This window comes from Ursus maritimus, unplaced genomic scaffold, assembly GCF_017311325.1.
Source record: "Ursus maritimus isolate PB19 unplaced genomic scaffold, ASM1731132v1 scaffold_1, whole genome shotgun sequence".
Lineage (NCBI taxonomy): Eukaryota > Metazoa > Chordata > Mammalia > Carnivora > Ursidae > Ursus > Ursus maritimus.
The window spans coordinates 100,181,464-100,206,903 of record NW_024423343.1 but is presented as its reverse complement, the minus strand read 5'-3'; the positions used below and the strand labels follow the sequence as shown (position 1 = coordinate 100,206,903).

The 25,440-nt window shown below is 47.5% G+C and overlaps 1 protein-coding gene and 1 pseudogene across 1 annotated transcript in view; one reads left to right on the top strand and one right to left on the bottom strand.

Annotated features, from left to right (window-relative positions):
- Window positions 1–23,489, top strand: part of CLASP1 (cytoplasmic linker associated protein 1) — a 262,476-nt gene extending 238,987 nt beyond the window's left edge. The window contains exons 36-38 of the mRNA XM_040619053.1: window positions 11,926–12,132; window positions 13,715–13,831; window positions 22,858–23,489. Coding sequence (XP_040474987.1) covers window positions 11,926–12,132; window positions 13,715–13,831; window positions 22,858–22,944 — 411 coding nt within the window. The 3' untranslated portion in view covers window positions 22,945–23,489. The remainder of the gene's footprint in view (window positions 1–11,925; window positions 12,133–13,714; window positions 13,832–22,857) is intronic.
- Window positions 17,588–18,042, bottom strand: LOC103658602 (annotated as a pseudogene).
- Window positions 23,490–25,440: the final 1,951 nt, after the last annotated feature.

Genomic DNA, 25,440 nt, shown 5'->3' with positions numbered 1-25,440 from the left:
GCTCCTCCACTATGAGCCTGCTTCTTCCTCTCCCACTCCCCCTGCTTGTGTTCCCTCTCTCGCTGGCTGTCTCTATCTCTGTTAAATAAATAAATAAAATCTTAAAAAAAAAAAAAAATGTGAGGACCACATGAGCTAATACAGTCAATACCGTTACTCCTGAGCGAGGAAAGAGGGTCCAAAAAATGCTGTAATTTGTCAGGTGATGTGTGGCAGTTACTGGCAGAACCAAGATGTGAAGCAGATCGTGTGTCTCTTTTAAGGGGCAACTGGCCTGGGGTTGTGCTGGCTTTTTTTCTTTTTTCTTTTTTCTTTTTCTTTCTTTCTTCCTTTTTTTTTTAAACCACAGTAGCTTCTCCTTAATGAGAATACATGATCAAAAAGTGAAGTAAAGGTGGCTGGATGGCCTAGTTGGTTAAGTGTCCGACTCTTATTTTCGACTCAGGTCACGATTTCAGGGTCGTGAGATCAAGCCCCACATTGGGCTCCACGCTTGAGATTCTCTCCCCCCACCCTCATCCCTCCCACTCATGCTCTCTTTCTCTCAAATAAATAAATCTTTAAAAAAAAAAAGTAAAATTGGTGTCTTTTTGCAAATATCTGATGTCAGCTGTTTCCTCAGGAGAGGACGTACTTAGAATGTGACATCAAGGTGAAACTAAGCCATCCACAGGGTGTGGCACTTACTAACTATCCCCTTGGAAAATGTCTGTGTTTCAAGTCGGCATCCTGATCTGAAACTTTGCAATTTGACATTGGACCCTGAGAAGGACAAGTGAGCAGAATTAAATAATCTATTTATTATTAGCTGTTTTCTTGAGGGATCTTGTTTTGGTTTTTTTTTTTTTTTTTTTTTTCTCCTGCAAAATGAGAAATTTAGGAGAGAAAGTTCTTAGGTGTAAAGTCCTTTCAATTGCCTGAGGGACAAAAGCAGAAAATATCTGTTGCTTAAAGTAAACTTAGTGTTCAGTTGATGTGGAATTCGAGTAACCCAGGGTCTCCACGCTGCTGTCACTGATGGCCTGATAAGGCAGGTGCGGAAAACACTGTGTTCCAAATAAAGGAGTGCCCGTGTTGGCAGGTCTCCCCTGCTTTGCATACTTTCATACTCACCTTGACTCGGTGCCCTTGTAGTTTTCCTTACGAAACTTCACTCTGTCACTTTGCCAGAAGCTCCTCACTTGGGCACCTGTAAATGTAGATTTTAGGTATGTTGTTTTTTTCCTTTTCTTTTCCTTCGAAATTCTTGTAGTCTTTCTTGTATTTTAACCAGTCTGTCTCCGTTCCCCGTTGTTGTGCTTTCAGGCAGAATACTTGGGCACACATCAAGCTGTGTTGTATCCATCCTGTTGGCATAGAACATTGCACACGGTATTTTTCTAGTAGTTAGGTTTTCTCGTCACTACATTCAGACATTTATCGGGAAGGATCCAAACTGTTTCTAGACCCAGTGACTAATATCAGTCCTACAGAGGGAGAGTCTGCTCTCCTAGCTAGTCCTTCTGAAGTGTGGTCATTCCTTTGAGCGCCCCTGGAACTGCCATCTCACAGGAAGCTAGTTGGTTTTATATCCAGAGACAGAACCCAGGCTTTAGCAGGACACGAAGGACGTGAGACCCCGGCAGGCTGACACAAGCTGCTCTGAGACCTTAGCAGCAGATGTCGTCCTGCGCCTGCTGGGGTGGGGGCCGCTCCACAAGGAGCCTTGCAATGGCGCCGGCACGATAGCAGTGAGAAAAGCTCTTAGGGAAATGCGTGCAAAACATTTTCGTTACACGTTGAAAGTGTACCAGTACTAGATCTCGCCCAGGCATCACCCATCTTCAGCTAACAGAGACTCAGTAAGCACCATGGAGGATTTGGGTACCAGTGTAGAGTTTCTGTTTGAGAAGTTGGTGTGGATGGATCAGCTTAGCGATGTTTTCCTAGTCCTAGTCCGTATTCCTAGGAGTAAGTACATCTCCTTCATTATCTAACTCCTTGTTTTTCTCTTTTTCATAATAAACTTTGCCACTGACTTTTAATGTCTCATTAATGAAGTCACTATGGTTTTCAGTAGGGTTAGCTTGTAGCAGATGTCTTAAAGGGTTTGGCCTTGTTAGTGACCTTCAGAAATCTGAAGCCCATTTTCTGTTTTGAAAGAAAACTCCATCGATTTTAAGTCTTCTCATCTTAGAATTTGCAGTCTGTTCGGGCTGGTGCTGAATCTGTCCTTCACCTGTGAAGGAGGGGATTTGATAAGAGAATCGATGGTATGAATGGATTCTGGGGTCAGCGTGGGGGATGACTCTGGAGGCAGGAAACCTGGTTTTCAGTCCAGCGTGTGTCCTGTCCAGCTGTGTTGTTGGGTCTCATCCCCTCTTTGTGACCCTATAAAGCATGACAATCATGAGACTCAAAGACATGACAGTGTGGACATGTCATATGCTGTATGAATATTGCCACATGAAACTGGTTTTAGACACCCTGATCTGTTTCGGAAGCACCTCTTTCTTGGTAAATGATTGATTGACTAACTATGAATCATTTTTGACACATTTGATGTAAGAACAGCTGTTGCTCCCAGGAATTTTGTCTTACATATACTCCTCCAAATGTAGAAATGTTTGGCAAATGTTTATTTAAACTTGAAAGAAACACCCAACTCTGTGTCTTGAAGATGTTCTATAATTGAAGTTTTTGGATCGTTTCCTGAACTTGCCCACATTAGTGAATATTCAGTTATATTTGTCTACTAAAGAAGAAGCATCCTTTCGTGTCCTGTACTGGGTCACCGCACATCTCTTGCCATGCACCAAAGTCGGGGGGATTCCAGGCATCACTGTCCAGCCTCGGGTGGTTTGATTTATTTGGAGAAGTTGGATTCTGAGATAAATATAAAACAGTTTTTTGTCTTTAGGGTTTTTTTTTTAAAAGCATTTTAGTTAATTTTATATTGTATGATATCAAGGAATTAAAAGTAAAGCCAGACCAAAATTATTTTAAAAATAAAAAAAAATTTCGGGAACTAGTCTTTTTGCTTATGCTTTACCCTGCTGGCATGGCGTGTCTTATGCAGTCCTTTTGACAAATGTGGCCGGAGAAAAGCAGCAGTGTGTCAGAGAGAAGACATTTTATTTTAGCGAGCTGATAATTGTCTTTCAAATACCAATTAAAATCACTATCTGGCCAGAACTTAACTGACCCTCTGCACTCTGGAATAGTCCTTGGAAGCCTCCTGGGGCAGCAGCCGTCTGTCACAGTTGGCTCTGGAGAACAATGCGTTGTGTGAACCTGGAGAAATTACTTCACCCCTCCGGACCTTGGTTTTTCTTATCTGTTAGCGCAGGGAGTGGACTAGATGATTATCTGTGTCTCATCCAGCCTCAAGGTACTAGAAGTTGCTATTGAGTAACAAACTTAAATCTTTGTAGGTTCAAAATATGTACTTTTTCCTTGACTCAGTCTTGGAATGTGGCTAGAAACCCTATTTCCTTTGCAAGTTTTTGCTGCTTAACAGAAAGGCAAAACCAGAAATCTATATAATCACTTAAAGGTTAGTAGTTGCCAAGCCAACAGTCTGACACTAATAGCACAAACTCTGGTAAATGTTTTATAATTGGAGGCAGGAGGTAGGGGCCAGGGGGCAGGGCTCCAGTCTTCATGAAGCTGATGGTTTAGCTGAGGTTAAAGCAAACGCGTGGTTCAGAGTGAGATGCACTAGGAGTTTGGAATGGGCTGGAAGAGGCAAGGAAGACTGCCTGAGGTAGCTAGAACCCAAGACTGGCTGTGAGGAGTAGTTAGGGAGAGGATTCTAACAGTGAGCCAGGGCAGCACGGCCAGGAGGAGGGGACACGGGCTTAGAAGACTCCATGGGACCCACACTGCCGTTGAGTTCTATGTCAAGTGGAGCTACCGTGTCCCACCCCGCAGGGTTGTGGTAAAGTGCAAGGCACAGTGTCTGCTTCTGAATGGCAGCGCCGGCTGCCCTGCCACTGTTCCTTGGGGCAGGGGACTGGCCCTCCTAGGAGCCGGATGTGACTCGTGGCCTTTAGCTCCTGTAGCTTCAGGAAAGGCATCTTACTCAGAAACAGGCAAGAGGGCCTCTCCTCGTCCACTGAAGAAAGTAGACGGGTTGACAGAATTGTTGACAAGCTTTTTACATTTTACACACAGCAGATAAAACTGCACTTTTCTAAATACATCCAGGAAGCCTATTTAAATTGGTTGAGCAAAGTTTAAAACACCATTGGAAAACACAACTTTTGTCTTGGGGCTGCTGCCCTGGAGTGGCTATCACATTGTCACCTCCAGGCTGGAAAACACCATGAGAGTTGAGAGGTGGGTATTGGGGATGCAGTGGGGAGGCTACAGTGTGCTGCCCAGCTCCCCGTCTGAGATTTAGGTGGTCTCTTCCGCCCCTCCTGAGACGCTGGCCAGCCCAGTGTCTGCGGCGCCCTCCTAACTCCTCAGCACTTTTTCCTCTTGGTCCTAATTCTGCCCCCTGGGGTAGGACAGGATAAGTCTCCCCCTTAACTGCCTTAATACATTTGAGAGAGAGAGTGTGTTGCCCCGAATCTGCTTTACAGGCAAAAATGTGATGACTCTCTTGTTAGACATCATTTCATTCAGATTTGTCTCCTGAAATTTTTCCTATGCATTTTTTTTTTCAGGAGAAAAGCCCTCAAGTAGGGGTGGAAGATAAGGTTATACAACCCAAGATAATGTGCAAATTCTTGCTTTATAGTCTCCCCCTCATTTTTCTGATGAGGGAAACTGAGGCCTGGAAAGCAGAAGAAATTTCTCCCCAGACCACTTACTAGTTGATTACAGAACCAGGTCCAAAACTCAGGCCTGTGGACGTTCGACCTGGAGTTTTTGTTTTTGTTTTTTTTTCTTTCCTCCTTTGCTCCCTCTGGTATGGTATGGAGCCCAGCTAAGTGATGACTCACAAGCAGGTCCAGGCCCATGTCGGCACTCCACCTTAAATCCAGGCGTTTATTAAGTGCCAGTGTCTCACCAATGACCAAATGTCCCCAGGATCCTGGTGGATATCAAAACTCAGTGTGGATCGCATTTATATAAGGCCTTTCCGGCTTTTCCCCAGAAGGTGGCGCCATGCTTTTCCTTAGCTTCCATGTTTTTGAGGTGCTAGATAAACTAGGTATGCCCAACTGGGAAGACGACTTTGATTCCAGTCATTGTTTAGGAGCATTTGCCTTTTTTTTTTTTTTTTTTCATTAAAAAAATTTTTTTTTATTCAACCGATTTTTCTGGTGTGTCTGTGACAGAGCCAAATTAAACTTTGTGAACTTAAAACACACAATCCAAATTTTGACAAGTTCTGTGCTCTAGAAGAAACCTTATCTTTAAACAAACATTCATTAATATTCTGAGTAATGATCTCATTTTTTTAAAAAGTTGGATGAGGAAAGTATGCTTTTCCGAGCTAGCTACTATTATTTCACTAACATTGAAAAGAAAGAATCCTTATGTTTCTAGCCAGACTGTAGCAGAATCAGACTTGGAACAATTTCGATCACTTCAAGGTGGATTATAAGCTGCTTGATGCTGCCATGTCATAAATATGCGCCATCCCCCTTTGTAAAATCCTTGCCGTTTCTGGCCACCTTGTCTCCTAAATGGTATTGTTCTCCTTTCTTTCTGGTGCCTGTGTTTACTTTTGCTCTCTGTTTGCTTACATTTATAATCTTTGCTTCTTATGTTACATAGAACACAGGGGCAAAACCTAAAGTTCACCCTGATTCAGGCAGCCCGCCAAAAACTGGGGGCTTGGCATCTAGAGGGAAGTGAAGAACGCCTATCCGCCTTGCCAAAAAACGATGTCTGTCTTGGGAAACTTTCTGTAACCTGAGTAAGAGAGAGGGCCCCAAACTTACCATCTCAATGTGCACCTTCTGGCTTTTTATTTTCAGACATTTTCCAAAGACCTTTTCATGTTAGGTACATTTCATTAAATGCTTCATGCAGGGTGACATGGAGAATTCCTGGAGTTCTAGAAGAGGAAGTTCTCCTTGGGTTTGGGTTTCAGCTCAGCAGATGTGAAAGTCTGTGCACCCAGCAGCTGACTGTAGGGTAGCTCCCTTTCACCTGAATGACGAGAGCAGGGGAGAGGTGGGAGGGGAGGAAGGACAGCTTATGATGGGATGGAGTTCTCACTGTGAGCCTGCCAGTATCCTTCCTTGTCCCTTTTGTCCTCGCTGCATCCCGAGGGGCACGGGGGGCTTGTTTGCTCCCATCAGGACTGTTAAGTGGCACTGCTGACACTTGAATCCCAGGCTGTTTCCAGGCCTGTCTTTCCACCCACTGGGCTGCTGCCCAGCTCCCAGTGAGATCTGAAACATGGATTCCCGTCCATCCGTGTTTTCTACCTTGGCTGTGTCTGTGAAGTTATCCAGTATTTTCTGACCGTGCTATTTTTTTCCCCATATTTAAAAACGAAGAAAATTTCTTCAGTCAGTACCAAGCTTTCTGAGCAGTGTGTTAGGCTACTTGCAAACACTATTTTCACACAGCAGAAAGGCATGGGTTTCAAAGTACGGTCTCCCTGTGGGACCAGCTTAGAAAAGAGATGGACCCCCCTCTTCCACTTTCCACCATCTGCTTAGCGGTACGTAACTCAGCCACGTGCCCAGTGTTGGGCTTTCCCAGGGGCACCGTGGACTTACAGCAACCCATGGGACATGCAGGAACTGAGGAGGAGGAAAAGCACTTGTTCTTAAGGTAATTCGTCACATGATGGACGTCTTCTAAGAAATACTCTGCCTCTCTTCAAACAGCCGATTACTAGAAAAAAACAACCTGAACTAAAGTCTCTTTTGCAAAGGACAGAGCTGTTGCCTTTCAAGCATGTCACCTGGAATGGGACCCTCTGGTCCTTCTACAGTTGATTTTGCCCAAGGCTCAAGTTGGTCATTTATAGATATCTTGCTTCCTCCTCACTTTCTGGGCTAGCTCCTCAGTTGGAACATGTAAATGCAAATCAGTGAGGCATGCCCCAGAGGTGACTTTGCCAGTCATGGGCATCTTTAAAAATTCATACACTGTGGGAGTACTCGCTTGACAAACTCACCGAGCACCTCATCACCTCGTGCATATTGGGCATCGTGCTGGGCACGGGGGCTAGAAGGAGGCTGAGATGGGAGCTCACCTTCAAGGGACTTTTAGTCTAGTGTCAGAGAGTACTTCAGCAAGAAGTTTGAGTGCGGCGATGACGGTGTGCACACGAGGCTTCCCAGAGCCGTACTGCGGCGAGTGGGTCCTGCAGGGTGACCCGGCCCAGCCAGGTGAAGAGCACGAGTGAGCGACAGTGAGGAAGAATGGAGGGGTTAGCCTGGGGCTCCGAGAAGCGGCCAGTGGGGCACGTGCAGGGCGTGCCCTCAGCTCGGTGTCACCTGGCACGGGGGGCAGGGAGGGCATAAACACCGCTAGACAGGCAGGCAGGAGCCAAGCCTTGCGGGCCTTCCATGCTATCTCAACAAACGTGGGCCTGGTTTCAGGTTGGCTTTTTAGAGAGATTCTTGGCAAGGGCAGACCCACTTGATGTGGGTGCTAGGCTGGGTCGGAGGGGTCCTCTGGCCAGAGCTCTGCTCTCTGGCGGTCCCGGAGCTCCCACGTGCTCCACTGTGCCCCCCAGTGGCCTCTTAGAGGCAGGCGTTTGTAGGTTCTCTCTCTCTCCAATATCCGTCACAGTTGATACCTTTTAAATCTCCATTTTAGAATTTTTAAAAATTGAGGCCTGAGTGTCAGATCAGTTGAGTGTCTTGCAAGAGGAGCGAACTCAGGTTTGTCGCCGCACTGCTCTCAGAGGCTGAGAATGTGCCCCTGCAACTCTGGAGCTGCCCTTCTTGAGGTGAAAGGTTAAAGGTCCTGTGTGCCCACCAGGGCCACACAGCATTCTGCTTTCAGGGGACCTGCGTGGAAAGAGCTGCGCCTTGGCAGGAGATTGAGTTGGTGAGAAGAAAATCACAGTGGGCTTTCTTTAAATTGTCTCACATGTATGTAAAGTGGAGGGCGACGTCATCAGTGTGGCAGAGTCCGTGCTTGCTGACAGGGCAGTCTGCTCACTTGTATTGAGGTGCCTGGGAAGGCTGAGCAGGGTGGGCCGGCTCTGCGTGACCAGGGGTCCTTGAACTGGAGGCATCCCCACAGAACACCCGGGATGCGTTCGTAGACGTTCATTCTGCGTCCCACCCCTCACCGGCTTCCTTCCCTCTCATCCTGACCAACTGCGGGACACCGCACAGGCAGCAGCTCCCCACCGTCTGGCCCCTGCCTGCTCCTGTGGCACGGCCCACCGCTTCCCGGGGCTTTGCAGCCTCATGCTGCCCCTCTGCACAGACCTCCCCTAACTCCCCAGCCCAGCACCGTGATGGCCGGGCCTAGGTCCCAGCCAGCCTCCTCACACCTGTGGCCTGAGCTCTGAGCTCAGAACCTGACACACAGGAGTAAATGAACGTATACACAGAGCACAAAACAGAAGGCAGGGGGAGTGGTGGTATGAAAGAAACCATGCTCTTATGGGCTTATTAAGAATAAGAGTCTTTTAAAGTAAAATGATCTCTCTCCAGTGCTTTACACCCAAGCCTGACCTTTTACGTAAATAATAAGCATAGATAAATCGTGGCTGTTTTTGATACCTGTCTTCTCACACGTACACAGTATTCACCCTTGACTATGCTGCTTGGGGTCCCCGTTTTGACTCCTGAAAGGATTAATACATCATCCCAGTCTGTGCCCCCATAGTGTATGCGTTGTATTCACGAGCATGCTGGCCAGGTGATGGGGGCGTGAGCTTACTGAATGAGACACCTAGACTTTGGTCAGTGCTTTAAAGAGATAGCAGGCCCTTCCAGGGAAAGTTCAAAAGGCCTTTAACAAGAAGGAAAGAGAACTTTGAGAATTCAAGAAAGTAGGGCGTCTTTAAATAGAAACCTCTCCTCAGGAAGACAGAATGAAATTCAGTCCATCTGGAAGTGTTGAACACCTGGTAAGTATCCAGTCTTACTGTGTACTTTGGGGTAAAAAGGAAATGCCCCAGCCCCTGTCTACTAGGCGTTTGCAGCCTGTTTGGGAAGAAGGGGACATATGAAAATGTCGGCAGGAATGCAAAGCAACTTACAACAGGTGCCAGCAATAGAGGAAAAACTCTAGGAGTTGAGGAAAAAGATCTTTCTGCTGGTCACAGAAGGCACATGGTCACCCACGTGTGTTTGAGGGACAGGGAGTTTTCTAGTTTAGCAGAGGAGAGCTTACGGAAACATAGGAGATCAGCAGAGATAACAGTAGTTGTTATGGCGATCATGATGATATCCTGTATTATAAATATAGAGGCACCAGGCTCAGCTAACACCCAGGGAGTGTGACTCCATGCCAGGGCTCAGATTCAGTTCTGGAAGATGACAGACCGCCAGCACCCCATCCTCCCTGTGCCCCGTGAACCAAGGGCTGAACTATTAACGTTCCCTGATCTCAAAAAGACACTTGAAGTAAATTTTTAATGAACACATTCTCCTTGCTAAAAACAGTACTGTGATGCTCATTGCAATTTTTCAGTATAAAAAATATGAAGAAGAGGGGCGCCTGGGTGGCACAGCGGTTAAGCGTCTGCCTTCGGCTCAGGGCGTGATCCCGGCGTTATGGGATCGAGCCCCACATCAGGGTCCTCCGCTATGAGCCTGCTTCTTCCTCTCCGACTCCCCCTGCTTGTGTTCCCTCTCTCACTGGCTGTCTCTATGCTGTCGAATAAATAAATAAAATCTTAAAAAAAAAAATATGAAGAAGAAAATAAAATGACCCATAATCTTAGCACCCCAAGATAGTGAGTGAACATTTCGTGCATTTCCTTCCAGGTGTTTCATAGTGTGGAACTTCCACTGCTAATGCAGCATGACCAGTCTTAGTACCGATTTTTAAATGAGATGAATTGAGCCCCCTTGTGGGGGATTTCCCTTTACTGTTCCAAGAACAGAGCAGACACGTGAGCCCTGTTCACAGGGTAGCACAGCCCCGGCTGACACAAGGCTGGGCTGTCTCTTGTCCCGAAGCCATGACTGCAGCGCCCCGAGATCTGACCCTGCTCCTCCTAGAGAGAGGAGCCAGGGTTCTGGGGGGCAGTGCCTCAGTCAGGGCCCCACAGTGACCTCGTGCGGTCTGTGTGTCCTATCCTCCCTGGCTTGTGAGCACCGACGTCTTAGCCCACTCCTGCCCAGATCTAGAAGATGCCTTCAGATGGTCTGTCTGCTGTGCGTGTTGGTCAGTCTTTGCTTCAGTCATAAGAGCACTGGGGTGATTGAAGGCTGGAGCTGATAACCTTGGTCTTGTTGCTGAATTAAAGACAGAGCTGACTTATTACAAATAGCAGAATACACAAAGCAGAGAAGAATCTGGGTGGAATGACCAGTCCAGGGCAGGCAGTAGGAAAAAAGTATTAGATTTTCATTACATTTCATAAGAAAATGCATACATGTTTACAGCCTGGTGTCTTTGTTGATCATTTATATATGTATCCCTGTGCTTTTAATAGGAGTCACTGTCGTCTACTGAATATGTAGTACATTTTGATTCCACTTATCAAATGATATTTGTGAGGTATCCCCATCTTACAGATGAGGAGGTGGGCGTTTAGCCCTTGTGAATGGTGTGGCTGGGGTTTGCCACCTAAGTCCAGAGCCCGTGCTCTTTGTTCCTTGCTGGGTTTTGCATTTCGCTTCTACCTTTATTACAGAGGGCTTTTGCGGCCCTTCTGGTGGCCTCTCGTCCGATAGGACTAATACTTAGTGTATCCTAGCTCATCGTGACCTCTTCAGAGGTCAGGCTGCTCCTTTGGCCGTGACGTGGCCGTTTCATGCACTTCCTTCAGAGTGCAAGGTGAGGTGATACCAGCACAGATTCTTGGAAAGACAACTTTCCATAAGAATCTCCTCACAGGAAAACCCAGAGAGTTCTTTCTGAGCCTCCCCAGCTGCTTTGCAAGTAGGTGCTTCCATGGGATCCCAAGTATTGAAGCCGTTCTGATTTTTCTTCCAGGCTTCTCTCTCGTTGTTTTAATTACGGATGTCCCATAGGCTGCTAGAAAGCGTTTGTATTTATTTTTAAGTCCTGCTCTTCTAGGACAGAGACTCAAATTTTCCTGTCTGGGAGACTCTCCCAAGTGCTTATTAAAGCAGCTTGCTGGGGGACGCCTGGGTGGCTCAGTCAGTTAAGCATCTGACTCTTGGTTTTGGCTCAGGTCATGATCTCAGGGTGATGAGGTCAAGCCCTGTGTCAGGCTCCACGCTCAGCTGGGAGTCTGCTTGAGAGTCTCTCTCTCCTGCTGCCCCTCCCCACCCACTTGCACGTGCACTTGCTCTCTGTCTCTCAAATAAATTTTCTAAGATTTTTTAAAAATTTATTTATTTGACACAGAGAGCGTGCACAAGCAGGGGGAGGGGCAGAGGGACGTGGGGCTCAATCCCAGGACCCTGGGATCGTGACCTGAGCCGAAACCAAGAGTCGAATGCTTAATTGACCGAGCTGCCCAGGCACCTTATCAAATAAATAAATTAAAAAACAAAACAAAAAAGCCCCACCCCAAACAGCTTGCTGTGTTCCACCACCCACCCACTCCCTCCCCCAGTCTCTGATTGAGCCAGTCCGGGTTGGGGCCAGGGAAGTTGCATTTCTAGCACATTTTCAGGAATGCTGCTGCTGCAGGGGGAGACAACACTCGGAGAAACACTTCCAGGGTTTCTGGTGGAATCCCCATGCCTGCCTTCCCATGCCCCCCATCCCCTGTAAAATTACTCTCCAAACCACTTTGCTTTTATTTCCTTGTACAAAATTAGCCAGAGGCATCAGGTGAAGTCTGTGGTCTGGCTTCCGAAGTTAGGCAGCAGTGTGACTTGGTCTTTGGGAGCTCACTCATGTGGGAATGTGGTGTTTCAGGTAGTGAGAGCGGCCGAAGAGGCGGCGTCCACGCTGGCCAGCTCCATCCACCCAGAGCAGTGCATCAAAGTCCTGTGTCCCATCATCCAGACAGCTGACTACCCCATCAACCTCGCCGCCATCAAGATGCAGACCAAAGTTGTCGAGAGGATCGCCAAGGAGTCCTTGCTGCAGCTCCTCGCCGACATCATCCCGGGCTTGCTGCAGGTGGGCCCTCCCAGCGGCTGGCCGGCGCCTGTCTGCCCGGGGCTGTGAGGCCGGGAGCAGGCGCTGCCCAACCCGGGCATGTGGGAGCTTTGCTGTCCTCATTCACTCAAGGGGCAGGGAGGAAAAGGCAGGCGCCGACCTGTGCTTTTAGGAACCTGTGCAGCTGTATGGCTTGGACACCCCACACCTTCTGTTTTCTAATGCACCCTCCCCTGAATGTAGCAGGAAGATCTTTCTGGCAGATTAGAACTGTGACTCCCAGAATGAGTTTTCTGTTTACTATAAATATATTTTGGTCATTTTTGTTGTTGTTTATTCCTTCAACAAACCCTTATTGCACATCTGTGGGCCCCAGCCCTGGGCAAGGTGGGCCATGAATCAGATACGGGTCCTTGCTCTCCTCTCCAGCAAACCCTTACTGAAGAAAGCCTTCTAAGCGTGAGGCATTGCCTTAGACTCTGGAAGAGAAAAGATGTTTTGTGGTGCTGCGGCACGATCCCAAGGGTGGTTCAGCGTGCCGTGGCACCCAGTACAGCCGTGCAGGCGGCTCTGGATGGGGGCACAGCAAGCAGAATTACTTTAGGTGCAAGTGGAGGCCGAGGGGTGATTTCCGGGCTTGGGTAGCGGAGAGAGAAGGGCTCACTGAAGGCCGGTTTAGGGTTGGACCCTGGAAGGAAAGAGTGATTTCAGTGGGGAAGGTAGAGAAAAATCAGCTTCACAATTTAATAAATACTGCTGCTTGCTGAGCACTCGGCTTAGGAATTTAAATACAGACTGAAGAATCCTTGGGGCTGCTTGGAGAGCAGCAGGTAGTCCTATTTGAATGTGGGGCAGGGACCAGGCTGACAGGTAGATCGAGGCCCGGTTGTGGAGGCTGCACCTCTCAGGCTGCGGGTCTGGACCTTCCCCAGCCATCTTTGGCTGGCACAAGGTTCTGCCCACAAGAGTGAGGGATGCACTTCTCATTTCTTAAAAAGCATTTTCACACAAGATTTGCTTTACCCCGGGGGGCACCTGGGTGGCTCAGTTGGTTAAGCATCTGCCTTCAGCTCAGGTCATGATCTCAGGGGTCCTGGGATCGAGCCCCTTGGCTCAGGGCTTCCCTGCTCATCAGGAAGCCTGCTTCTCCTTCTCCCTCTCGCCCCCCTCACTCGTGCTTGCACACTCTCTTTCTCTTTTTCAAATAAATGAATACAATTTAAAAAAAGATTTGCTTTACCATTGGGAGAAACGTGAAAGAATCTAGCAGTTTTCCACCCGTAGTTCCTCTCCCGTTCTCTGTGGTGCGTGTCTGTGTTGGGTGGCGCTGCTGCGACGGCTGTGGTAAAGCAGCACCCCGTGCACGGGCAGACCCCTGTGCCACTGGCCAGCCTCCTGCTTCCAACCCCAGGATCCAGCTCGTTCTCGACACTGTCAAGTTTTGACCTCTCTGGGTTCAGTGGCAGATCTCAGGTGTGCCGTGGTGGTTGGTGACAAGTCCACGGGTGAACTGTGAGGGCATTTGTGGAAATGTGGGTGGCACATGGACTGTGAAGCAGGTCTTTGATCTCGTTTCCTTTTTGTGTCCCCTCTGACTTTGTAGGGTTATGACAACACCGAAAGCAGTGTGCGTAAGGCCAGCGTGTTTTGCTTAGTGGCAATTTATTCCGTAATTGGAGAAGAGCTGAAACCTCACCTCGCACAGCTCACGGGGAGCAAGGTATGTATAGTGTTACATGGGCCCATAGCACCTGGGCTCTGCCAGCCATCATAAATCTGCTTGGCCACGGTTCTGGCCTCCAGACAGCCAGGGTCCCTCGTGGGCATCCACGGTCACGATAGCAGGTTCTTGCCTGGTGCTTGCCGAGTCCCGGATGCCGTTGTCTGCACTCCGCGTGTGTTGATGCATTCGTTCATAATAACATCTTTGTGGGACAAGGACAGTTATCCTGCATTTAACTGCCCAAGGGCACACACAGCTCAGCTTTTCCCTCACTTTGCTACCTCTCATGTTCCTTTCAGAGTTTTCTAGAATCGGGGGCCGAATGTGGAACAAAAGGCCTATTAGGCTCATTGCAGCTGAGAGTGGCTGGAGTGCTTACTGGTTTAAAAATAAACTTAAAATCTGAAGAGCCTGCCAGGTGAGAGCAGGTGGATGTCCCAAGCTCTGGCAGGAGAGGCAAGGGTGGGAGTGGCAGCTTGTACTCCTGGGCCTTGCAGGCCTCCGGCCTGGTGGTGAGGCTACTGCAGGGACTGCCCGTGGGGGAAGCACGTCAACATGGAATTCAAAACACCCTGGCAGTATTCTGGATGAAAAACTGTGGAGCTAGAGGTGCCTCATGTGCTCCTTATGAAAGAAGGAATCAGCAAGTAATGCCCCGTTTCTTTCCAAATAAAGCTATTCCTCTGACATTGCTGGTGAGCGTCACAACCAGAGCCTTGCTTCCCCAGAGTTCTAGCAAAGCCAGCTTGCCTGCCTCTGTCCAAGCAGGACTTGCCCCTCAGCACCATTGACACTTGGGGCCACTTTGTTGTCGGGGTTGTACTGGGCATTGTAGGAAGGTCAGCAGCATTCCTGACTGCCGTCTGTACCTTCCAGTAGCACTGCCACCACCGGGTGTGGTAATCCCCGTCAAGCCAGATGGCCAGATTGCCCCTGGGGGGCAGGTACCCCCTGCTTGAGAAGCACTGATCCAGGAGGAGATACTTGACTCCTCTTGCAGACAGAAATAAGCAGCTAGGTCAGAATGTGTGAGTGAGGCGGGTGTAGATAAATGACTTGGGGGCTCTTTGGCCTGATTCCATTTTCCACTTCCTCCTTTCCTTTTCTCCCACAAAAAGGTTCCTCACTGATCCCTGCCCTCGCCACGACCCGAAAAACACTGAGCCAAGAGTCACCAGCAGTGAGGACTAGAAGACAGTATTCACAAAGGGAATTCAACTTTTAAAATTCATCCCCAAATAGTATTAGACCCTGGTTTTGTCTGGCAGTTTTCATTTTCCTCAGTCAGGCAACTGTCCCATCGTCTTGTGTGATCCCTCTACTAATGGACTGAGAAGATAAAGGTGTTTTCTCATCCCTGTCTGGCCGCTGACCTGCTGCTGCTCCTTCCGGTGGTGGCCTTGGTCCAGTTACAGCTTGAGTCTGCTTGGGGCTGAGAGAGGCTGAGAGAGGCCGGCCCGCACACCGTTCTCCTTCAGTAGCCCAATTCAACCTCTCCCAGTCGTTAGATGTGATAACTCCGGTCTGTTAATATGAACTGTGTAGACTCATAGATACATCTCCACCACCAAAAGTCAGTAGCTGACAGGGTGCTAAGTCTGTTCGAGTAGAAATAAAAAGAATTCCTCTTTCTCTGTTGAGAAAGGCCCAGTGCAAGGACACGGAAGGAATGCGTGTGGGGCATTTTGAGAGTGTCCCATCGCTGTGGCAACACCACCATCTTTGGGGTCAGACAACCTGCCCTCTGGTCTCTGTCCCCCACTTCCTAGCTAGCTGTGTGACCTTGAACAAGCTTTCTTTTTCTGATTTTTTTTTAAATTATGGCAAAATACACATAACATACAATTTGTTATCTTAACCATTTTTGAGTGTACAGTTTACCGTTAATAAGTACATTGTGACCATCACCTCCAGAACTTTTTCATCTTGTAAAACCAAAACCCTGTACCCATTAAGTAATAATTCATCATTCCCTCTTCCTGGCCCCTGGTCACCACCATTCTATTTCAGTCTCTCTGAATTTGACTGCTCAGGTGCCTCATAAAAGTGGAATCATTTGTCTTTCTGCGACTGGCTTATTTCACTTAGAGTAACGTCCTTGAGGTTCATTCTTGTGGTAGCATGTGCCAGAACGCCCTTCCCTTTTGAGGCTGAATAATAATCCATTATATGTACATATATCAGCTTGCTTATCCATTTTTCGGTAATGGACACTGGTTCTTTCCACCTGTGGCTGTTGGGAGTAGTGCTGCTATGAATATGTGTGTACAAATACATCTTTGAGACCTGACTTTCAGTTCTTCTGGGTTATCTATGCAGGACTAGAATTGCTGAATCCAATAATAACATTTCCACAGTGGCTGTGCCCTTTTACAGTCCCAAGAACAGCACCCAAGGGCTCCAGTTCCTCCACATACTCAACCAGCATTTGTTCTTCTCTTCTTGGTGGTAGCCGTCCCAGTGGCTGGTGGCCGTACGTTCGTTGGCTGCTTGTATCTTTGGAGAAATATCTACTCACGTCCTTTGTCTATTTTGAATTGGGTGGTTTTTTTTTTTTTTAATTGTTGAGTTTTAGAAGTTCTCTGTATATTTTGGATATTAATCCCTGTGTTTTGATGCATAAAATTCTTAAATTTTCTTGAAGTCCAATTTATCTGTTATTTTGTTGCCAGTGATCTTGGTGACATATGCAAGAAATCAGTGCCAAATCCAGTGTTGAGAAGCTTTTGCCCTATGTTTTCTTCTAAGAGTTTTATAATTTAACTCATACCTTCAGGTCTCTGGTCCATTTTGAATTAATTTTTGTATGGGATTAGGTAATGGTCCAATCTCATTCCTTTGCATGTGGATATCCAGTTTTCCGCGGCACCAGTTGAAAAGACTACCCTTTCTCCATTCATTAACTGACGATTTTACAACCTGCTACTTTCCTAAATGTATTAGTCTTAACAGGGTTTTTGGGGGGAATCATTAGGATTCTCTACATATAAGATCTTTCATCATCTGTGAATAGAGACTATTTTACTTCTTTCCAGTGTGGAGGCCTTTTACTTTTTTTCTTGTCTAATTGCTCTGACTGGAACTTCTAGTACCAAATTGAATAGAAGTGGGGAATGTCAGCATCCTTGCCTTGTTCCTGATCTTCGAAGAAACACTTTCAGTCTTTTACCATTGAGCATAATGTTCACCATAGGCTTCCCATATATAGATTTTGATATGTTGAGGCAGTTTCCTTTTATTCCTAGTTTGTTGAGTAATTTTATAATCAAAGGGTGTTGAATTTTGTCCTATCATCAGTTGAAATGCTCATGTGTTTTTTTCCTCCCTTCCTTCTTTAATGTGGCGTATTATATTGATTCAGTTTTCATACGTTGAGCTATCAGTGAATTTTAGGAAGAAATCCCACTTGGCCATGGGGTATACTCTTTTTAATATGCTGTTGAATTCAGTTTGCTAGGTTCTTCTTGAGGATTTTTACATCAGTGTTCATAAGAGACATTGACTCATAGTTTTCTGTTCTTGTCTTCGTCTGGCTCTGGTATTGGGACTGTGCTGACCTTACAGCATGAGTTTGGAAGTGCTCCTTAATCTTCGATTTCGTGGAAGAGTTTGAAGAGGGTTGGTGTTAGTTTGCTCAGTGTTTGATAGAATTTGCTAGTGAAGCCATCTGGTCCAGGGCTTTTCTTTGTAAGAAGTTTTTTGTTATTGTGTTTTTGCTTTTGTTTTACTGTTCTGGTCAATGAAAGGAAAACTTTATTGAGGTCCCAGGGCCTCAGGGCTCTGGCAGGAGGTGGCCCTGCGGGCAAAAGAAGAGCCGGTGGGTGGGGGGGTCTTATTTGATCTTCTTGGGGCACAGGCTGTTGGTGTGGCGACTTCCCGAGGCAGGTGACTGTGGGCGTGCAGCCAAGCGGAACGCTTGCAGCAGATCATCTTGTCACAGCTGTATTTCTGGGCCAGCTGGCGGAGGGAAGGCTCGATGGTGCCACCCTGCAGGAGAAGCTCCAAGTACAGGGTGGCCTCTTTCTGAATATGGTAGTCTGAGAGAATGCGGCCCTCCTCCAGCTGTTTACCCGCAAAAATGAGATGCTGCGGGTCGGGCGGGATGCCCTCCTTGTTGTGGATTTTGGCTTTAATTTTCTCAGTGGCGTCACTGGACTCGACCTCGAGAATGACGGTCTTGCCATCAGGGTCTTCACAGAGATCTGCATCTCTGTGTCTGCCACACGGGGCCGCTGCCACCTGTGAGAAGATTTTTTGATTACTGATTCAATCACCTTACTAATTATAGGTCTGTTCACATTTTCTCTTTCTTCATGATTCAGTTTTGGTAGGTTTGATCTTTCTAGGAATGTGTCTGTTTCATCTGGGTTATCTGATTTGTTGGTGTGCATTTATTCATAGTGTTCTCTTATAATCTTTCTTTTTTTTTTTAAGTTTTCATTTATTTGAGAGAGAGAGAGCATGAGCAGGGTGAGGGACAAAGGGAGAAGCAGACTCCCCGAGGAGCAGGGAGCCTGACGTGGGGCTGGATCCCAGGACCCCGGGATCATGACCCTGAGCCGAAGGCAGACGCTTAACTGGCTAAGCCACCCAGGCGCCCCTAATCTTTTTTATTTCTGTAGAATTAGTAGTAATGTCCCACATTCGTTTCTGATTTTAGTAATTTGAGTCTTCTTTTTTCTTAACAGCTAAAGATGTGTTGATTTTGTTTATCTTTTCCAAGAACCAACTTTTGGTTTCATTGGTTTTCTTGGTTGTTTTTCTATTTCTTTTATGTCTGTCCTAATCTTTATTATTTCCTTCCTTCTGGGTTCAATTTATTCTTCTCTGTCTACTTCCTTAAGATGTAAGTTAGGTGACCGCTGCGGGCGCTCCTGTGTTAGCCTAAGCATTGCGGCCGCACGTTATCTTCTTTGCGCTGTGCCTGCTGCAGCCTGGAATTTTGGGTACGTTCTGTTTTCGTTTTCATTTGTCTCAAGATCTCTTCTAATTTTCCTTGTGATTTCTTCTTTGACCCATTACCAGGATGCTGTTCAGTTTCCACAAATTCGTGAATTTTTCAGTTTTCTTTCCGTTACTGGCTTTCCACTTCATCCAGTTGTGGTCCGAGAAGACGCTTTGTGTGGGATCTGTCTTTGTAAATCTATTGAGACTTCATTTGTGGCCTCACAGACGGCTGTGCTGGAGCTTAAACTGTGCGCTTGAGAAGAATGTGTGTTCTGTTGCTGGGTAGAGTATTCTGCACGTGTCCATTGTGGTGTGCAAGTCTTTGCTTTCCCTGCCTTCTTTCTGGTTGCTCTCTCCATTCTTAAGGGGAGTCTTGAAGTTTCCAACTGTTACTGTAAAACGGTTTCTCCCTTCAATTCTCCTTATATTCTGCTGGCCTGGTACTAGATACTGAAATGTCTGTACTTGGTGTATCTTCTTGGTATATTGAACTCTTATGAACATATAAGGACTTTCTTGGTTCCTTGTAAACTTTTTTGGTTTAAAGTCTATTTTGCCCAATGTCATGAGCACAGCCACCCCTGCACTCTCGAGTACAGTTCGGATGGGGTGTCTCTTCCAGCCTTTCACTTTCAGCCTCATTGTGTCTTCCCTAAAGCAAGTCTCTTGTAGACGGCATAGAGCGGGACCATGTTTTCCTCACCCATCCTGCCCATGTATCTTTTGACTGGAGAGCCTCACCATAGCCATTGGAAGTAACTACTGGGGAGGAGAGACTTCGGTCATTTGGGTATATGTTTTCTATATGCTGTAGAGCTGTCTCTGTCCTTCATTTTTCTGCATTACTGTTTTCTTTTGTGTTTGATTTGTGTACTGAAACGTTTCTGTTCTCATTTCTTTCTGTGTGTATTCTGTAGCTATTTTCTCAGTTGCTGTGGGGATTACATCTCATGTCTTAAGGTTATAATAGTCTATAATTTGAATTTGTCCCAGCTTACGGAGCACGTGGACCCCAGCCTTTTCATCTGTAAGACGGGAGAACCTGTGCTACCTCCCTCAAAGGGTCTTTGTGAGGCTCAGCTCCTCGTGAACTGTTAAACACATACACGTCATTAACTCTCTAACCATCTTTTCCTTTACTTGCACTTATGTTCTGGACTTCGCTAGCGGGTACTTCATTGGTTTTCTTTTCAATTAACATATAGTATGTTATTAGTTTCAGAGGTAGAGGTCAGCGATTCATCAGTCTTATATAACATTCAGTGCTCATTACATCACGTGCCCTTCTTAATGCCCATCACCCAATTACCCGTCCCCCCACCCTCTCCCCTCCAGCAACCCTGTTTGTTTCCTATGATTAAGAGTCTCTTATGGTTTGTCTCCCTCTCTCATTTCGTCTTGTTTTATTTTTCCCTCCCTTTCCCTATGATCCTCTGTTTTGTTTCTTAAATTCTACATATGAGTGAGATCATATGACAATTGTCTTTCTCTGATTGACTTATTTCGCTTAGCATAATAACTTCTAGTTCCATCCACATTGTTGCAAATGGCAAGATTTCCTTTTTTTTTTGATGGCTGTGTTGTATTCCATTGTATATATAACTACCGCATCTTCTTTATCCATTCATCTAGTCAATGGTTTTGACTGCAAATGGGTACAACAGTGTTTAGCAACTCCTTTTTACCCAGCCTTTCACAGAAATAGAACTGTCCTGTCTCCTAGAACATTTTATTCTTCTTTAAAAAGTCTTTGATTCAACAAGTATGGGTTAGGAAGCTGCTCTTTTTACTATACCACTAACGTATGTGGGAAAAGCAAAACCTCATCCTGCCCTGGGGTAGCATAAAATGTACCTGGGGACAGGACTGACACAAAGAGGCCTTCAGGAGTGACCAGCATGTGGCTGACCCAGTGACTGGGTTGCAGGCCCGCTGGAGCAGGAGGAAAGGCGGAGGCCTCCTGGAGGAGGCGGGACTGAACTGGGGGGCTTGGCAGCACAGGGCTGAGCTGCAGAGGGAGAGAAGCAGGAGCAAACTGCCGGAGGGGACAGCAAGAACAGCTCGGGTAGGAACAGGAGAGGGGTGTCCGGAGGACGTGGTTTCTGAATAAGGAGCTACTGGAGGCACGTGGAAGTGTTCTCATTGTTCTTCATTTTGCAGGAGGGGAAGTTGAGGTTCAGAAAATGTTTTGTCCGAAGTCACACAACTAGTTAATGGTGAAGTTGGTTCTAGAACTGTGTTAGATCTCTTGAACCTCAGGCTGGCACTTTGATGGATAGGGTTTCCCTCGAACCTGGTCAGCCCTGGATATAGCACTCTGAACCTTAGAACATCAGACCTCCCATGTAAAATGACGGTACTGCCCTCATGGGGCGCCTGGATGGCTCAGTCCATTGAGTGTCTGACGTTTGGTTTCAGCTCAGGTCATGATCTCAGGGTCGCAGGATTGAGCCCCACATTGGGCTCTGCACCCAGCAGGGAGTCTGCTTGAGATTCTCTCTCCCCCTCTGCTCCACTTGTGCACATTCTCTCTCTCTCCAAATAAATAAATAAAATCTTTAAATAAAATAAAAGGCTTAAGATTTTAAAGGGGAAGGAAAAGCACCTGCGCTGTACTCGCTCAGTTAAAAAGGCTAAGGCCGCACTACAGGTGCTGGCGTGGGGAGACCCCAGCGCTGGACTGTGGAATAAGCAGCAGGCCTCAGACTGCTTACTCCCTTTGTGCAGAAGCACGCAGCACAGCCGTCCATTCCTTCTCTGCACGTACCTTTGAGTGATAGGTCAGGGACTTCGCCTCTCCTGGGAGCTCCGTACACTTGCTGTTCTGGTTCCCGCTTGTCACTGGGGGGCCTGCTTTCTCATGCACCACACGCTGAGCCTCTCTTCTTGGGTCCCCCTGGAGACCAGCCTCGTGACCTGCTTAGAGCAAGGCCGGTAAAGAGCTGTGGGTAGGAAATATTTCATAATTCCCTCAGTCTTATAAGGTGTGTGTTACGTGCATATTTATGGGCATTCCATTTCCACAAATACTTGTTCTTTTTGTTCTTAATATGACCAAGCCAGGTGTCAACATAACATACTAACTTAGTAGCATTCAAGAAGCATTTAAGAACCTACCATGTTACGCGCTGTTTTACGTATTCGGAGGGTCTTAGGGGGCTTACGTTAAAAGCAGATAAGATCTCGGTTATGAAAGCCCCTTGCATGGGGAAGCCCCGTGAACTGCAGCACGGGGCGGCACGCGCAGAGGCGCAGTGAAGCACCCATGCCCCGGGACTGAAAGAAAGGAATGGCTGCATCCCGATGAGCAGATGAGGGTCGCCTTTGTGCACGCGGCCTTTCCGATCGGTCTCTGATGTCACAGCACTGCAGTAGTCTTGAGGGGGCCAAAGTAGGGGTGGAGAGAGGAGGTGTGCTGTGTGGAAGGAGCAGCTTCGACAAAGGAGTGAAGGTCAGAAGACTTAACGCGTAGCCTTGCTGAGCCTACCCCGTCCCTGTGGAGCATGAGCCCACGCCCTGCTTTCCGCGCCAGCTGCGTGAAGCCGTTGGCGACAGTCACCCCGGCACGTGTGCCTCTGCCCTTCACGAACCTGCTTCCCCGGAGCCCTTGTGGCCCACCTGGTTAGAGTAACACTTTTCATTCTGTTCCTGAGACCCCACTGCACTCTCTCTCCCCTAGACCCCGACCTCCTCCCCTTGCTGTGGCCCTCACCCCTGCCAGATGTGTGCTGCCCTCAGTAAATGCTTGGATGATGACTTTCTCAGCTAAGGAACATGCTGTTTTCTTTTCCTTTTTTTTTTTTTTTTAAAGATTTTATTTATTTATTTTTGAGAGAGAGAGCACGAGCATGCATGGGGGGAGGGGTAGAGAGAGAAGCAGACTCCCCACTGAACAGGGAGCCCAGTGCAGGACTCGATCTCAGGACCCTGGGATCATGACCCGAGCTGAAGGCAGTTAACCGACTGAGCCGTCCAGGCACCCAGAACATGTTGTTTTGTTATTGTCACCTGGTTTTTTTTCCTTGTCTGTCTGGTTGCTTTTCTCCCGCTAATGCGTTTGTGTCTTCTCTTTGCAGATGAAGCTACTAAACTTATATATAAAGAGGGCCCAGACCACGAACAGCAACAGCAGCAGCTCCTCCGACGTGTCCACACACAGCTAATGGCAGCGCCAGAGTCTCTTTGTGTAGCCCTAGAAGCAATCGGTGGTGCCTCTCAGAGACCTTCCCCCATCCTCCCCCTCATCGGCTGCCCAGTCAGTACCAGGAGGCCCGCAAATATTTATTACAATCAGTATTTTGGTCCCTTCCAGCTTTTGTGTAGAATCTTACTGGTATTGAATGTAAAGGAAGCAAGGCCTGTATTGCAGTCTTCGTACGAAACAAATGGAATAAGAAAAGAGCCATACTTAAACACGTCTTGTACAGCCTGCTGAGATCATAAAACCATGTGTGTGGGGTGCAGTTTCAGAACATCAGAGCTCTCTAGCCAGCGCTTGGTAGAAAGGAGCATTTCCTCGTAGTTAATAACATTTGAGGAGGGTGTGTTAATTTGTGCTGCTCTCTCATCTTTGCTCGCTTCCTTCTGGATATGGCCTGTGATGCCAGGAAAGGGCGGTATGTCTTTCAGTTGTATTGTGAGACCCACTAAGAATGTGAGTCAAGTCTTGGCAAGAAACAGAAGCCTGAAGATGGTCTTGTAACAACCACGTGGGATTTTGCTTGTACACGATCTGGACTGGGAGCCCCTTCGAGGACTGGCTCCCCGTCCCCTCTGAACACTCCACTCGCGCTCTCCTCCCCGTCCGGAGCTTCCAGTTGAAAGAATTCTTTCTTCCATTTAAATCCAAACACAAAAGTCAAGGTAAATCTGTAGCAGCCGTTCGTGGGCGCCTCACGTGGCATTTCATGCAGCATGGAAGATAGGCGAAGGTGCGCGTATGTGTGTGTGTTCCACTACTCAGCTCCTGGGGAGGCACTGTGTTAACGGGGCTCTGCAGTGACCCTGGTGCTCGGTGGTTGGGATTTTCGGGTTTAGCGCCATCTCGTTTCCTCCCCCGCAGCCTGTGCCTACGCTGTTCAGTTCTGGAGTGTTCTCGGTCAGTCTGGCCAACGGCAACTCTGCCATCCCAGTTTTGACTTCTCAGTTTAATTTGGGTGTAAGATCAAAGAAGAGTACAGAGAGGCCAAGTATCAGAATCTTCTCTTTTTTTTTTAATTTTATGGACAAAAGTATTTCCTTGCTCATCTATTGAAATAGTCCTTGTTTAAGAAAGCAGTAATTTAGCGGCTGGGAAATTGCAGAAAAACAGGATTTGAAACCTGGTTTTAAAGTCTGTTTCCTTTTCTTCAGTGAGAAATTATCAGAGAAACTACGCTTCTTAAAAATTTTTCTTAAGGGTTTGATTGCTCCAGTAAAAAAGAACTATAGATTTGGAATCTGGTTAAATACATTTTGAGTAAAATTCTTAAAGCCAAATGGAAATCCTTGATGCCATCATGAAGACTTCTGTCCCCTGTCCAAATGGGACTGCTTGTTCCCTCTGAAAAATGCCTGCTCTGGTGGTATTTTTTAATGAGGTGTCCGCTGTTCCGATGCAGAGTCCCCTACAGTGGCAGCACTCAGAGCAGAGACTGAGGGGTCAGCGCGGACATCCATGCCCCCCTCCACTCTGGCCCTCCAGCCTCGTGGGGGAGCTGCGACACTGTGGCACACAAGCTCCGTTTCATTCAGAGTTTACTCTCCATACTTCATCTGGAGCTAGGCACTGAGAATGATGATCCAGGAACAGTGAAGCCAGTGTGCCTTCACTGAGAGAGAAGGAGAGAGAGAGAGAGAGTGTGAGAGAGTGTGTTTGTGTGTGTATGTGTAGGGGTATCTCACACATGGGGGGGAAGTACCCCACCGCTGCTGTTGAAGGAACTTCAGGGGTGCATTTTAAGTGGTTGAATATTATTGACTTATTTTTGGCTCAGAGCATAGCAGGACCAGGCCTTACTTTCATTGATAAATACCGTTTGTTAATATTTCACTAATGGGATTTCCTTTTTACACTCGACAAGTGAGTCAGGGCACCTTTTGATTACTCCCCTGTTGTAGACACGTGCGCTCTGGCTAGGTTATTTATGAGTTCTTTTACACCTGATGTGTTTGGAAGGACCTTCCTCCTTGAACTGACTCCCTGGTCTCCTGGTCCCGCCACCTGCAGTTGGGAAGAATCTCGAACATTGCCGAACGTCCTCAGTACTCACAAAGGGCTAGCCTTGAATGTCACTTCCCCAACCTTCAATCTCCCGACCTAGAGAGAGATACAATCACTTACAGGTCTCTTGGCCTCAATCAGAACTGCTGCCCTCGTCGTCGGGGAGACTCGCATGCCGCCACCACCTCACGGGGAGGGAGCCGCGCCTGCCACCGCCCTCCCGAATCCCGGCCAGCAGCCGCTGCCTCGCCGCCTCCGCCTCCTCCCTGCAGGCCTCCTGTTCGGCCAGACACCACAAAGAGCAGAGCACCCAAAACTGCAAAACTGTGTTTGCCTCCCCTGTTCACCCGACCGTCCAGGACCCCGAGGAACCCTCCCGAGCCTCCCTCCGGCTGGGGCGGCTTGCCTCGCGGCTCCTGTTTCCGAGGGCGCGGCCGCGGGCTGAGGCGGAGGGCGG